This window comes from Poecile atricapillus, chromosome 1 (assembly GCF_030490865.1).
Source record: "Poecile atricapillus isolate bPoeAtr1 chromosome 1, bPoeAtr1.hap1, whole genome shotgun sequence".
Classification (NCBI taxonomy): Eukaryota; Metazoa; Chordata; class Aves; order Passeriformes; family Paridae; genus Poecile; species Poecile atricapillus.
Genome location: NC_081249.1, coordinates 158,673,977 through 158,689,136, shown reverse-complemented (window position 1 = coordinate 158,689,136; position 15,160 = coordinate 158,673,977). Strand labels below are relative to the sequence as shown.

Sequence of the window (15,160 nt, the reverse complement as noted above, 5' to 3'; positions counted from 1 at the left end):
CAAGCAAGAAGCTCAGAATTAGAATGAAGGAAAAACTATCAACATTTGAAACCAAACAACCCCATTCACAGACATTGCAAATGAAAAAGAAAAGTCCTTTGCTTGCTTGTTTTTGACTAGCTGCTCATCTAAAACTGTAGCCATGCATACCTGATGCTCTTGTCTGTGCTGCTCTAGCCTTGCCGTATCGCCGACACTTCCGTAACTCCAGTGAAATAAGCTTTCTCTCATAAAAGAGAGCATGAGAGTCCACAGCTTCCAGCCTTCCATTGAGACCTGCTCTGGGAAGCATAGTACATAGACATCCCTCAGTTTCCCTTTGTTTTTCTATCCCTGATGATACAAGAGATCAAGCAGATCAAACTTCTTCAAAGAACAATCTTCCTGATACAGGGAAGAAGTATTTACCATCAGTCTAATTCCGCTTTTCTTTAGCCTGTAAATGTTAGAAGAAAGTCTTGTACATACTTCACAGAACATCATCTCTCAAAGCCCCAAGACACACTCACCCAGTGTCACGCTTCCATGACTCAGCAGCATCTGCCCATCATGCAACAGCTCAGGGCACAATTAATAGAGGAAATTGAGTACAAAACAACAAAGGGGAATGGAAAGAGAGCACATTGACACAAATCCAGCTGTCTGAACCATTTATGTAGACAGCTTGTTCTTCACTGATCAGATATAAGAATTTTAACATAATAAAAGTGGAAAATGCCAAACTTCCTACAAGTTCTACCTAAGTGAGGGGACAAGGAGCCCTACCAGATTTCTTAATGGAATCTGTTACAAAAGTAACAACTTTCTGCCAGTGCACAAAGACCCAAGAAAGTGCTCCCTATGATATAAGTGGAAACAAGCACAGAAAATACTCATTGTCTCATTTATTATTTTAGAGCTAACAAAGTGAATATGAGTATATTAAACCCTCATGCATTACAAGATCTTTTGAGAGAGCTCAGTGATGAGGCTTCTCAATATGGCAGGAATACCAAAGTGAGAAACCTATGAGGAGAAATTTTAAAGTGCAATGAAAGCATGAGTTCTCCACGTGTGGGTACATTCTTTTCTCACTGTATTTAGGTTTCTAAAATTATTTTCATGGATTTCAGGTAGAAAAGGTGTTGACTCACAACCTGGAAGACGAAGCTAAGGAAATCTAAATTTAGAATAAATACTACGAAGCACAAATTAATTAAGCAGCTACTTACCGGGATCTCGCAGTGATGAACTCTCTTTTCATCTTGCCCCTATGAAGAGAAAAAGGTTAAAAATTACTCTCCATACTGGATCAACCTTGATTACAAAGCCTCCCTAGTCTTTCACATATGCAATGGAAAGACCATTTTTACAGAATTACTTCTGAGTTCTATCTTAAAGAAGGAAAAAAAAAGGGCTCCAAAAGAGGAGCCCTGAGCAGCTGTACTACAATTCATGCTTGCATTTGTCTGGCTTAGGCTGGAGAAGGCATCATTTAGAACTACTCTTCAAGACATCCCTGAACGTACACAGAAAAAAAAAAAAAAATCACAGCGTTGATGTGGGAAGAACTTCTGTAAATATTGTCTCCTTGCTCAGCCACTTTGTCTTTACTTAGTAGTTACTTCATAGTGGATCTCAAATTTGCACAAGAAGAATTGTTGAGAAGGGAGGGCATTAAACACGCAGTGAAAGGCACTGCATACAACTCTTGGTGGAAGCTTAGCTAGTGGCATGAACTGTCATTTCCACCCAACCACAACCCAGAAAAAGAATCATCAATTCATGATTGCACAGGTCAAGACACAGGGATATTAAAACGCTGGAGAAGTCAATTTCAGGGCTAACTTCACATGAAGACAAGCTTTAATGCGATTTGAAATTTGAAACAGAAGGTAAGCCACGACAACCTATAATCCCTTCACAGGGAAACCTAAATGCTTTAAGTTCTTTCATGTCTACAGTAATATTAGCACTCCAGTGATTCCCATTTTGAGTATTGTCCTTTTTGCCCTTGGTTTCAGAAGAGCAACACAAATACATGAGCAACAGTCACTGGCACACTAGAGAAGAGACGCACAATTATCACCACCCCTATAAATCCCAGACTTGTGTTTATAACATGGGATAAGTGAGGAATCAATCCTTTTTGTACTGTTTGTGCCCTTTACCTCTCTCCCAAACAGAGAAGCTTTCTACCTGTCCTTAAACAGACGTGTAGCCAGCATGTAGTTCATTGATGTCTTGTGCTCTAGAAAAGACCTAGGAAAAAAAAATACAGTATTATCAAGACAGAGCTCTTACACAATGAAAGGCAACATAATACAGAAATAAATGATCTCTTAAAAAAAAAATAAATCCCAAAGTAGATTCATACAACATGCTGAACCACAACATGAAAGAGGAAAGGAGGAGAGCTCTCATTTCTCAGATGAAGTTCCTGGTGATGCAAGAGATGGACAAAACATTACAGACTAGAGAAATAAACTTAGGAAAGCATAATACAGTGTAACCTTCAGAATGAGTGAGTTCTGTATGGTGTTTATGGCCTAATGACAGGCATACACATTATGCAGCTTGAGGATGTAAAAGTAGATAGCAAAAATCTGAAAGGAAGACACTTTTATTCTAACAGAAAAGCAATACCAGAAATAATGTCCAACAGCTTTCCACATGGTGCAGTTAGGCAAAGCAGCAGCTAATAAAAACAAGTGATCAGATAAAAGAATATTCAACACTAAAACAAATTCTGCCAGAACTTTCAATACATCTTTTTGAATGGCAAGATGGCTGACCTACACACATCTAACACAGAATATCCCTCACCACAGAGCATCAGTGCCATCCTATTAGATTTTTATTCTTACCCATAAAGGTCCCATGTTAATGGAGTAGGGAATATCCGGATGAAGCCTCCTCTCCGTTCATTTTCCTCTCTCACTCGCCGAAGAACTCTGATCTGATTAAAAAGAAAAAAAGAAAAAAATAGCCAGGAAAATAGATAACAATAAAAAATGAACCTTTAAAAAAAATCTCTGAATTTCAGAAAAGAAGACTATTCAGTCCTGCAAATGGACTGAGTAGGTAACAATATCCTTAAGGAATTTTGTCTTGCATTTAATTCTGAAGAGTCTATCACTGCTTCAAGAACATCTCTGCTTGGCCTGATTGAGGGCAAGGGCAATACCAGCAGTAAAACTCAAATTCTGTTTCAAAAATTATACTACTTCTGTCACATTTTTCATTTACATGCACTTGCTCTTTGTTGAGCAAATAATCCCACATACTGCATGAAAGCCAAGGTAAATAAAAGCTATTTAATAGCCTCCTTACCTCCTCCATGGAGAGGCCTAGCACAGAGCTGGTGTGCCTTCCTGTTCCTTTTTCCCTCCCTAAGGGCATTGAGTTTTTAAGTTCAGCATCACTGGCAGACAGAGGACGGGTACGCTGTAGAGACAGTGTGAATGCGAATTTTTTTTCCCCTCTCTCTATTTTCATATTGAAAAAAATTACATTTAAATTCCAGGACCCCATTCCCAGCAGCATCTACACTCCTGAGTAGATCATTCAACAAGAGCTGTTGAAATTCTGCACTATAGCCAGAATTCACAATTCCACAACCCAGCTGTTGAAGAGTCCACACCCCAGCTGTCACTAAATGTGAGTATTCAGATTCTTAGATTTTAGCACAGGAGGCACAATTCAGGCACCACCGCCAGTATTTACACCCCTGGCCCCTTCTGGAAAAACAGGAGATGTACCAAAAACAGCAAAGTCAGAATGTCACACAGGAAAATCCTCACCCAAGGGGCGCTAGAGTCAGCATTCACAGGACCCAAATACACTTGGATTCACACAACAATGGTACCAGAACCATGATTCTCTGTTCCAGCTGTGTTGCTACACTAGAACAACAGAACTGTAATTCCCTGGTAGGATAAATGTTGCAGGGAAAAGTTCTCCACCTGTTATTCTTTTGTTACTGTACTGCTGAAGGTCAACTTGCTACTTCTCAACAGACACATCCTGCAGATGTACATAGTTACATTATGCAAATTTGTATAAATATGCAAATTTTTTAAATAAGGAAAGCAATTCATTTGCAGTGTCACTAAGTTTATTTTTAACCTGATGGGTATCCCTGGCCAATTCTAACAAAAGGACAGGAATTCAAAATGTCTTCAAATTATCAGGATTATAAAATTTTAAAATTCAAGCAAGACAAATCTTTTTCTCAAGTACATTTAAAATGGTCTTAGGCTCAGTTTCTATAAACTACCTCCGTAAAAACAGCACTAGAAGAGTCTACTGAGGTCTCAAGCACTTACACTGAATTCCAAGTTTCTTTTAGCTCTATACTGAGCAAAGAATGCATAGAGAGCCTTAATCTAGAAAGAAGAGAAAAACATGACAGAAACCTTAAGGTGGATATGTCCAGGGGAATATCCCATACTGCTCTGATACAAAAATAAATCCATGGTAAGATCAGGATGCATCTTTATTTGTAAAGACTATGGGAATTGAAATCCATTCTCTCTGTTTCATTAGAAATGGCAAGTGGCTATTCAGAATCTGTAGATGAAGCAACAACAAAAAAACTACAGGCATTGCACTAGAATAGGTTATACTGCAGTTATTGGCACAGAAAAATCCAAAGATAAAACAGACATAACAGGTACCAGCTGAAACATTTTGTTAAGCCTAACTAAAACCGATTAAAAAGAGAAAACAAGATAATCCAAATGAGAAGGCAGGAGACAAACATAGACAGAAGAAATAAAAATGCCAGCAATAAAACAGGTTTGCTTGATGCTGTAGATGGCACTAAGTTGAAAGATTTTAGTGCTCCTTTCTAAACTTTCTTCCATTTCAAATTCACAGCTCAAAAACTTTTCTTAACAACTTCCTCTAAAATCTGAAAACCTCCTCTTAAAAACCATTTCCTGGCACTACCATAACAATCCATCATCATGTGAGAACTACTGCTCAAAGAGAGTATTACAGGAAATTCTTCATCGTATTAAATGATCTGCTTTACTAAGGAAACACTTCAATGGAATCATCTCCATTGTCACAATACAACAGAGATTATTTCATTGATTACAAACATTAAATGTATGTCTACATATTGGCAGCTCTGACTCCCCCCCCAAGAACAAAGCTACATTGCTGTCAAAATGCTAGAGAAAACTCCATCTTTGCTGGACTTCCTGCACGGTTTTTTCCATTTTTCACTTCAGAACACCCTCTGGCTGAAGCACAGAAATGTCTCCAACTTCACAAAGATCTTGTTTCCTCTTTGACCCAGCTTATCTATAAAAGTATAGATAAATCCAACCACACTGGTATGTCTCCAAATTCTGCAAGTATCCCTGGTTCCCAAATCATGATTCTAATTTAATAAGCACTGACAGCAGTTGGCATAAAAATCCTTCCTATTCTCTACAAAATCTTGTTCTTCAGTAAGACAAGAGGCTCTGAGCCTCAGCTAAACTTACTCAGAACGACAAACAGCAGTGAATAGACTGAATTAGGTTCTCAAGATGTTCTACCTTCACTTCCTGATGGGGAAACACCATTTAAAAAAAAAAAAAAAAAAAAAAAAAATTCCCACTACATTTGTGCAGGAAGCTCAGTTGCAAAATAATGCCTAACATGTCCCCACATGGCCAGGTGCTTAGATTCGTAAACAAATATTGATTTGTCTATATGGCTTGCAAGAAGGGTGACAAATATAACATAGATCAGTCTCACTTAGGCTAACAATAGTCCCCTATTTTTCCATTAACTTTAATAAATCTTTCTTTTCTCTGCATCTATTTTGACCCAGTTCACTCTCCAATTATTGCAGTGTCATTCAGAGGACTGTCTCACAGAAAATGATTACCTCTCTTGTAGAGCCACCTGAATTTTGTCTGCATAGATTCTCTTGTCCTTTGGAGACTTGTGCATTCAGACTTGCAGTCTTAAAAACTCAGAGGGATTTAATCCAGCTGACCTTGACTCTCAACACGCTTCACCTATTTTTTTTTTTTTTTTATGCTGCTGGAGTGATGTAAACATTTTTTCAACATTTGCTTTTGCCACATGGAAACGGTTGGTGCCATCTCCTCATGTTGACTTCATTCTCACCTCTGCCCTTGCCCCAGGCTGCTTTAACTGTAAAATATATTTGGGGACTAATTATGCCAAAAGCATTCTACACAGTAACATTTGAAACCATAGGCCTTATACAGGCAATGGGAGCTGAAGGGTACCTACCAGTCTGCTGTTTGTAACTGTGCAGACAAAGGACACTGCAAGAGACACATGAAGAGAATAAAAATCTTGTGTTCTCCAAGACACTATGTTCCCTGCCCAGCTTGTTGAGGACTGGCAAGTACCCTAAACAAAACGGTATAAGCAAAGGGTGGTGAAACACTGGAACAGGTTGGCCAGAAAAGTTGTGGATGCCCCAACCCTGGAACTGTGCAAAAACAGCTGGATAGAGCTTGGAACAACCTGGTCTAGTGGAAGGTGTCCCTGTCCACCACAGTGGGGTTGGAATTTGATAAGCTTTACCAGTCTGAACCACTGTACAATTCTGATAACTGAAGTCCAGAGATAAAGCTAAACATTTATATCATCTCAGTTGTGATCTTCCTCATATCCTGCACAAATGTATCCTGTCCCCATTCCAAACACACCACTCATTCTAACCTCAGATGTGCTCAACTGTGCAGAATACATCTGGACACATGGTTTTCAAAAGCACACTGAACTCAATGTGATGACCAAAACTCATATTTTTGTAAAATAAGAGTCATTCATATAAAAATATTTAATAGCTGTGCACCAAGGGAAAACAGATGCTGTCAAGTAAAACTGTTCATAGAGCGGGGGTGGGGAGGGGGGAAGTAAAAATCCCATAATTTTGCAATTTAATTTCATTTAAATATCTCAACAATATTCCAGTTCTTATGGAGAAACAAGATACTATTTAACATTCTAACACAGGTGTAGAAACATCAGAATGTCAAGAAGTACCCTGTATTACTTATCTGGTATCAGGCCTACAAGTAAAACCAGTTAAGGACAGGGACTGGTTCAAAAGAAAATAAATCATTGGAGCTTAGATTTTTCTTGCCTTCAGTGGTATTCAGGCTGTCTTCCTCCTATCCAACACCCAAGAGGAGCAAATGGTGTAAGAAAGGGTCTCTCGGGAGACTTATCTATCATTTCTAGCTGTAATACTGACAAGTCCTTCTCTACGCTTCTCTTTGGTCTATTCAAAACTGATCAAGGTCCCTTCATTGCTTACAATTAATTGAAAGATCTCCAACCCAAATCAACAAGCATTACAAAGGAAGCAGCTAAATTGTCCATTTCCCTAGAGGGAGAAATGCTCGAAGAGTCAAACCAAAGAAATTGCACAAGAAACTTGCAGTCCAGCTGCTGAAACTCAGCAAAAAGAATAACCATATCAAGATAGTTATTCAAGAGAACTCTCAAGAGCACTGTTACCAACAGTTCTTCTCCAAGCAGCAACTTTTACAATGATTAAAAATGGCCTATGTGAATGAAAAGACATCATGAAGGAGGTAGGAAAAAACAAAAGAGGTTACAAATAACTTTTACAACAGAGAATTGGAACGGGGATCAAAAAATCCAAAAATCTGAGATAAAATGTATTCAGCAAAGAACAAGCTAAGACAGTCTGGGACCACAGAAAGACCTAAACACCTATTTAGCCATGGGATTTCCATTTAGGTACTTTAGAAAAAAATGCTGTAAAACTTTATCCCTGGATTACAAACCTGTTCCTGTTAAAGACAGGTTGGTGGAAGCACCCTCATCCCATCTCATCATAAATGCACTTCTGTATAAATCCTTGCACTTTTCAACTGGCCAGCCTTACATCTCTTTGTGGGTATTTGTTAAGCAAAACAAAGTTGAAAGCCTCCTTAAAATTCAGTGCTTTACAACAGCATAATTTTCTGTCTTATATAATAAATTTTTTCAAATCACCAGGATCTGATCACATTACTCTAAGAAAGAAGGGTACTTTTTTTGGAATGGTTCCTCATTTCTCATGTGCCTTTTGTCTGCTGCAAAGAGCACCTATACAGAGGGATCTGTATTTAAAGCACTATTATATTTGTCTTAGAAGGTTCAGACTCAGACATGCATCCTAAAGATACTCAAATCCCATCTTACCAGCTATTCACCTCCCACGGTGACTAAAGACTCTGCGTTTTACAAGAGACAAAATATTGACATTTCTGTGAGTTTTCCCTATACCAAAATGGACAGTGTCTTGGTACACTGTCACTAAATAAAAATTACTTGTCATTTCCTAACTGAACTTGAGCTACACAGCCATGTTGCATGTCCGTCACAGCACCATTAGCTGCCAAGATGTCAGAGAGCAGCGCCTGCCTATTTGCCTGAGGAGAAATGAGCTGAAAGTCCAAGTGATGTAACACATCTCCCTGCCTTTTGTGAATGCTCCATTTCCACAGATATTTATGGAATCCACTTCATAGACATAAAGAGATAGAGAACAACTGCCCTTCAACATTACAGTGCTGAGAAAGCAAGGCAAGGGGCAGTCACAGCAAGCCACATGAGGCCTCAGTCTAACGATCCATGGGAAAGAGAGATTGCAAAAAGAGAATGGGAAAGAAGCCTTAAACTTCAAATGCAAGAAGTTGTTCATCTAGGAGGATGTCTTGGAGACATTCATAATGCTCTAGGGTTCTGGAAGCTTGCTGTCCACAACAAAATCAAAGTGGTTGAACAGCCCAGAACTCTCAGGTGTATCCCCGGAGCCTCTGAGAACCACAGAATGGTTTAGGTTGGAAAGACCTTAAAGGTCATCTAGATCCAACCCCCCTCCCCTGAGCAAGAAAGCTTCCACTAGACCAGAGCGCTCAAAGCTCCATACAGCCTAGTCTTGAACACCTCCAGGGATACAGAGTCCACGAACTCTTTGGGCAATCTGTTTCAGTGCCTCACCACCCCCACAGTTAAAAATTTCATCTTCCGTAGTTATTGCTCACTGCCTCTCTCACCTGTGAATCAAATTCAGTGAGAATGACTTCCTCCTATGCTCCTCAGCCAGGACTTGTAAAAGTCACTTACCTGAAGCTTCTGATATGGATTTCTTTTGACACATTCAGATGAATGATAAATGTTCCGGCTTGACCGCTGGCCTGGATCCTGGCATACAAAGCCTATGGGCACCAAGAGCCACATGAGAACTTTAAGACAGACAAACCCTGAAATATAAATCTAGCATTCCTGTTCACAGTCTTAGTCTATACATGACCTTCTTGTCCCTGCCCAAGGACCAATAAGGATGCTTTTCTTTTTTATACCTCGCTTTATTTAATCCTAAACTGTAACTGCATTACATTTTTTTAATAAAAACTTGCTTCAGGACCAAGTACTTAAATCTATAAATGGGTCACTGTATAGCAGCACAGAGATAGACTTGTTTTTTTAAACAGCTGAGCAGGGTACCTGATGATAATTCTACTTCTTTCACTATTGGGGCAAATTGCATCAAGCAACTAAATCAAGAAGCAAGGGACACTGTGCTCTAGACAGTACTCCAGTTCCAGTAACCCAATCAAAATGCACACATTCAACCTAAAAAATGTATGAATACTAACCCTGAAAGCTAAAGAAAGAGCAGTGTCTTCAAATACCAAATCAGGGACTCTTAAAACCACCTAAACGTCACAAACAGATAATTATTCTGAAGTTGAAATGTTCCTATATCACCTCTCAGTGCTAAATCCAGCTGCTCTCCTTAACGAGTTCACCTCTATTATACTCATCTAGCAACATGCAGCTCATAAACCTACCTTCTACTGGTTTTAAATGAGGGAAAAATTGAAGGATTTTTTTTTTTTTTACTCACCTACAAGAGTGAACATATCTGAGAGCATGCTAGCTTTGATCTTCAGGTCCAAAGGAGCATCACTGTCCCCACATGCAATAGAGTATAACAGGAATTATTTGTCTGGCATTAAATGAGACGAATGCATCAGGATCCAGCATATCTCCCAATACAGTTTCTTTGCCTTCTTAAAACAGGCAAAAAAAAAGAAACCAGGTGATTTTCACATACACAGGTAAAAATCAGAGAGCAATGGATTAGTCTGCTTATCCTTTTTCCGCAGCTTTTAGTGTCCTAATGCAGATACATACAGCTTTGTTTAAACTCTCCTTAGGGATAGAAACATTTTCTTTGAATGTATGTATGCTACATTTCATGAAGTAGTTAAAAGTTGCTGTTGCAGAATTCTTAAAAACCACACATAACTACGCCTCTTCCACATAAAATCATAGCTGAGAGACCTATAAAAATAAACCCTAGATTTCCATTAGAGCATGAGGGTCAGCATAAGGGCCAAGTCAACACTCACTCTTTAGAATGTGTCTGATTAGAGTACTAGACTGAGCCCAAGAACTCCTCTATGTACTCAAGTTAAGAGTAATTAATAGAACTCTGCTCGGACTCCAAAATCTTAAAGCTTCTATCAGCCAAGAAGATTGAAATCCAACACAATAGTCTGACAGAGCTCCAAAATGTATCTATGATGAGAGATTATGAAGTGTTAACAATGATGATGGAAGAGAAATAACTAAAAAAAAAATTGAATCCCAACCGGGCTCTTACAAAACCTATTACTGCAGCAAGTCTGTTTATCCAAAGGAAAAAAGCAAAGGAGTATCCTCTCTGCCAATCAGCTGCAGAACAAAATCTGCAGGCATCATGAAATCATGACCTCCTAAGACCACAAGTTTCAAGGACAACCATCTCCAGCAACAGTCCCTGTCTCATTAAATTGTGAATCACTTACCAGGCCAATGATGGGGACAGGTTCACTTCCAACAGCCATGGTTTCAGAGTGTCATCAATAAGGACATCAAAACCATATAGCTCTGAAAACACAGCAGACACTAAGCTCACCTTACTTCATCTTTAAGCATTCAGGTAAGGTCCAACATTAGTCTCTACCAGGTCATTTCTGTCTAAATTATATATGTTAAATCCAGTAAACTCTCTAGGGATGAACAAATAATAACATTCCTCAAGTGGCAACTTTGACTTCCTCAGAACCAAACTTAAATATATTCTGCCTGTGGGGGAAAGAGTGGAACAAAAACATTAGGAAGTATTATATAGAAAAATAAAAACTCTTTACAGTCCACAAGCTGTAGCTCACACAGAACTCTTACTACTTGCTTTCACACAGAATTAGCATAGCAGGTTCAATCTACTTCTTCCACTGGATCCCAGAAACAACAAAACTTCATTCTGCTTTCCACTTTTTAATCCCTTTACTCATTGTTCCAGTCAGCTAGAGAAAATCTTGCTTCTTTCAAGCATCAGCTTATTTTCAAGTATTCCTGTATTCGTGTATGTTTTCTGCTGTAACCATGGGGTTACAGCAGACTTCTCCTCAGCCAGTCTATACATGGACAACCTCCTATAACTTTTTAGCTTATTGACAGCTTGCCACTTTGCAGCAAACCACAACAGAAATATTTTTTCCTTAGTTTCTAAAACATTCATAACATACTACATCTGCTAGATATGTTCTGCTCTACACAGGTCAGATTGAAGCCAGCTTCCCATTCCAAATCTGATTTTACTATTTTGCTCTCTATACACATTTTCTCTAGTTTGGAAAGAGTTGCAAGAAGGATGCTACACAAAGTTGAGTGTAAATCAGAAATTGGCATTAATGCAATTCCTTCTTCCAGCATTAAAAAACAGACTTAATAATCATCAGGGCAACTTAAGCAATTTTTTTTAAAAAACATCACAAAACAGGGTATTGGCAGAGAAGGATTTTCATGGAATTAACCAGTTCCCTAGTGCCTGAAATAAATGGAGGAGAACTTCTTTGCCATACTTCTTTCCTTGAATTTTGGCCTTGGCCTTTTGTCGCCTGCCTGACGTTGATGCTGGCTCTGGGGAGCTGGACCGCTTGACAAGATCTTCCTATGCAGACAGCTGTGCAAAAGCTCATGTAGCTTATAATGGGAAGTTAATGAGCTGAGGCAGGGGGGAGGCTTGGAAGGGGGGATGTGGCAGAAGAGTGAGCATTGCCTGCTTATTCTTCTAGAGCCTGTAGCCAGACATTGAACAGGAAACAAAACAGCAGAGAATTAAAGAGTTGGTTCACTCCAAAGAAATGAGGCTGAATCTACATTTTGCTCTCTTGCTCCCCAGACAGGAATGGCTGCAGTAGAGGGAAAAGAAGAAGGTGGGTATTAGCAAAGCATTTTGACCAGAAGAAACTTCTGATGACTAATATGTTATTTTAAAATACTATCTCAAGTTTGGTGAAGCACAGAAAACTCAGCAGCTCATGCCCAAGGCAGAGAGGCAATGAGTAGGCCTGCAGCAGCTGCTGGTCTGCAACCTCCCAGCCCCAGTCAGGAAGCAGCATATTTTGTTTTGACTAGCTCCTGCTTCTTTTGCTGCTGGCCATTCCCTTCCTTGGCCCCTCAGAGGCCCTTTCCTAGTGTTTTGGCTCCTCTGACTTTGTTCTCCTCTCCCACACAATTCTCTTACAAATTGCTTACTCTTTTTAAAGCTCCATCTTTCCCACCCAGTTACTCATTCTGTCCACTTTTTCAAATACACATGGGAAACCTTTCGACCTTAACTAGCTCTAACCAAGCTGCTGGAGCTTCACATTCCTTTCCCTTGTGTCTGCCTTATTTCTCAGGAGAGTAAGTTCTTCAGGGTATTCCTGTTGACTCAATTCCATTGCTAAGCAGGGATTTTAAAGCCACTTGCAATGACTTAGGGTCTCCTAGGAAGTCTCCACTGCTGCTCCATAATGCCCCAAGTTTCACATATTCTGAATCACACTTACAAGCTCTAGACAGATGTCTCTGCTACCTCAGGGCATCAGGAGCTATGTAATATCCATGTTCTGGCAATTGAATCAAGCCTCACAGATTCCACACAGGGCTTACCACAAAGACCTGCTCAACAGTCAGAAGTTTACCTAGAAATATCTTGCTGGCCCTCTTCCACATTTGGAAAATGTACTTCCTAGATAAAACACTGTAGACGTAGTACTCTTTCCACTGTGAAATTCCACTACCGCTTGATAAAATAAATACACAGGCAGGACAAAGATGTGGAGTCATACAAGCATGGGATAATCAAAAGTATATCGTCTGCAATTACCAACTTCAGCGAGACTGCCATTTCTCTCTGCAGAGAGAGTAAAGAACAACAACTGAAAGAGCAAAACATGCCTCATACTGTGGCAATGGTAGGCTCACAACAAGACACCTAGTGCCGCTATTGCTACTAAGGGAAGAACAGAAGAAACTAAGATATCAAGTTTCCATAGTGCCTTCTCTTGCTACTAGAATCCACAAAAACATGTTTCACTCCCACAGTTTGTTAAAGACTGGAATTATATCAGGAGGTACCAACTGCTTCCAAGACTCTGCAGGAACAGCTGGCCTCTTCCTCCTCTAATCCCCATAGAGAAGTCACTGCTGACGGAGCTTCCTATCCTCCCTAAAGAAAGCCTAGCTTCAGAGTGCACTATAACAGCAACAGTTCAGCCAGAGACTTTTTTCACCAGTGACATTATCTAAGACTAAGAAAAAGGCTAGAGAGATAGTCTCAGGCTTTTTGGTTCTGGTAAACTCCCATGTATTCCAAGTTTCTCTTATAATCCTCTCCAAGACTGCACCAGCACTCTCTTTTACAAAATATCCTCAAAGAATTTCTTATTCTCTGTAAGTATAGAAATTAAATCATAAATGATAGCACAGTAGCATAAACAAATTTTTCACGATTTTGTATAGCATGAGTAAGCTCTGTTGTTAAAGGGTCACTAATTCTCGTCTTTCTTTGCAGCTTGCTCCCTGGGAGAAAAAGAAAGCTTTACTGCAAAGTACATACTCTACAACTAAATGGAGACAACCTGAAGTTATGAAGGGACACAAACAGTGAGGAAAAAAATTGCACAGCACATAACTCTTTTGGTATTGCAATATAAACCCATCTCCTAGTTTTATGTAGGAGTGTATTTACAGACATTCTAACGCAAAGAAATTTTGCCACTGAAATTCAAGTCTTCCATTTTTCCTTCCTACTCTTTCTGTTCTTATATTAAGGTTTAATTCCCTTTTTAAGAGAACTTTATTTTAACAGATAAAGGTTTCATCTCTCATTACAGAGAAGGACCCAACAAGAGGGGACAAAATTATTCCACGTTTGTGTTCTTGCCCACTTCATGAGATGCAATTTGCACCAGCCAGAATCTCTCATGCTAGCTCAGCCAAATGTGTGACTCCCCCACTCTGATGCACTTTCTGCACTCCAGCTAACCAGAGAAAGCCCATCACCCATAAGAACACTTCTCTGCAGAGAACCTTCTTTACTTCTACTGAAGCCTGAAGGACAGTTACTCATGTTCTCAATAAAAGCGTTCAAAAGTGGATTAATTGCAAGGTACATACATAGAGAGTAACTTAAGTTGGAAGGAACCCATACAGATGACTGAGTCCAGCTCCTCCTCACATGACTACCTCAGACTAAACCATATGACGTAATGAATCATCCAGACCCTCCTTGAATTCGGACAGGATTTGTACTGGGCTCACTTCCCTGGGGAGCCTGTTCCAGTGACTGATTAACCACCCACCCCGCGAAGAATCGTTTCCTAACATCCCACCTGAACTCCTGATGCAGCTTCATTCCACTTCCTTGTGTCCTATCACTGGTCACCAGAGAGAAGTGATCAGTACATCCCCATCCACTGCTCTCCTTAAGGTAGTTGTAGACTGCAATAAGGTCAGTCCTCAGCCCCCTCCAGGATCAACATACCAAGCAATCTCAGCTTCTCCTCATCACTCTTGCCCTCAAGACCTTTCACCAACTTGGCTGCTCTCCTTCCAGATAAACCACTTCTTTCTTTGATGAAGCAAAGACTACAGCTGAGCTTAGCTCATCATCTACACCAAAATCAGATTCAGAATAATCCTTCAGCTCTGAAGGCAGTAATGTTAATAAGGCCACCTTAAAGGCTAACATTAAAGAATGGGAGTCTTGGTGCAAATTGGGTTGCCTTTATAATCCTAATCTTACTGAGTAAATAAATTGTCACCCACAAGGTATAAACTTGTTCATCCAGTGTGTGATACC

The 15,160-nt window shown here is 39.7% G+C and overlaps 1 protein-coding gene across 4 annotated transcripts in view; it reads right to left on the bottom strand.

Moving 5' to 3' along the window:
* Nucleotides 1-15,160, bottom strand: part of TTLL5 (tubulin tyrosine ligase like 5) — a 125,886-nt gene that overhangs the window by 81,361 nt on the left and 29,365 nt on the right. For all 4 annotated transcript variants that reach the window (XM_058842924.1, XM_058842907.1, XM_058842916.1 and 1 more), the window contains 8 exons: nt 10,833-10,914; nt 9,887-9,948; nt 9,103-9,194; nt 3,313-3,426; nt 2,847-2,938; nt 2,179-2,241; nt 1,212-1,250; nt 151-281 (listed from right to left, as the gene is read on the bottom strand). In XM_058842924.1, coding sequence (XP_058698907.1) covers nt 151-281; nt 1,212-1,250; nt 2,179-2,241; nt 2,847-2,938; nt 3,313-3,426; nt 9,103-9,194; nt 9,887-9,948; nt 10,833-10,914 — 675 coding nt within the window. The remainder of the gene's footprint in view (nt 1-150; nt 282-1,211; nt 1,251-2,178; nt 2,242-2,846; nt 2,939-3,312; nt 3,427-9,102; nt 9,195-9,886; nt 9,949-10,832; nt 10,915-15,160) is intronic.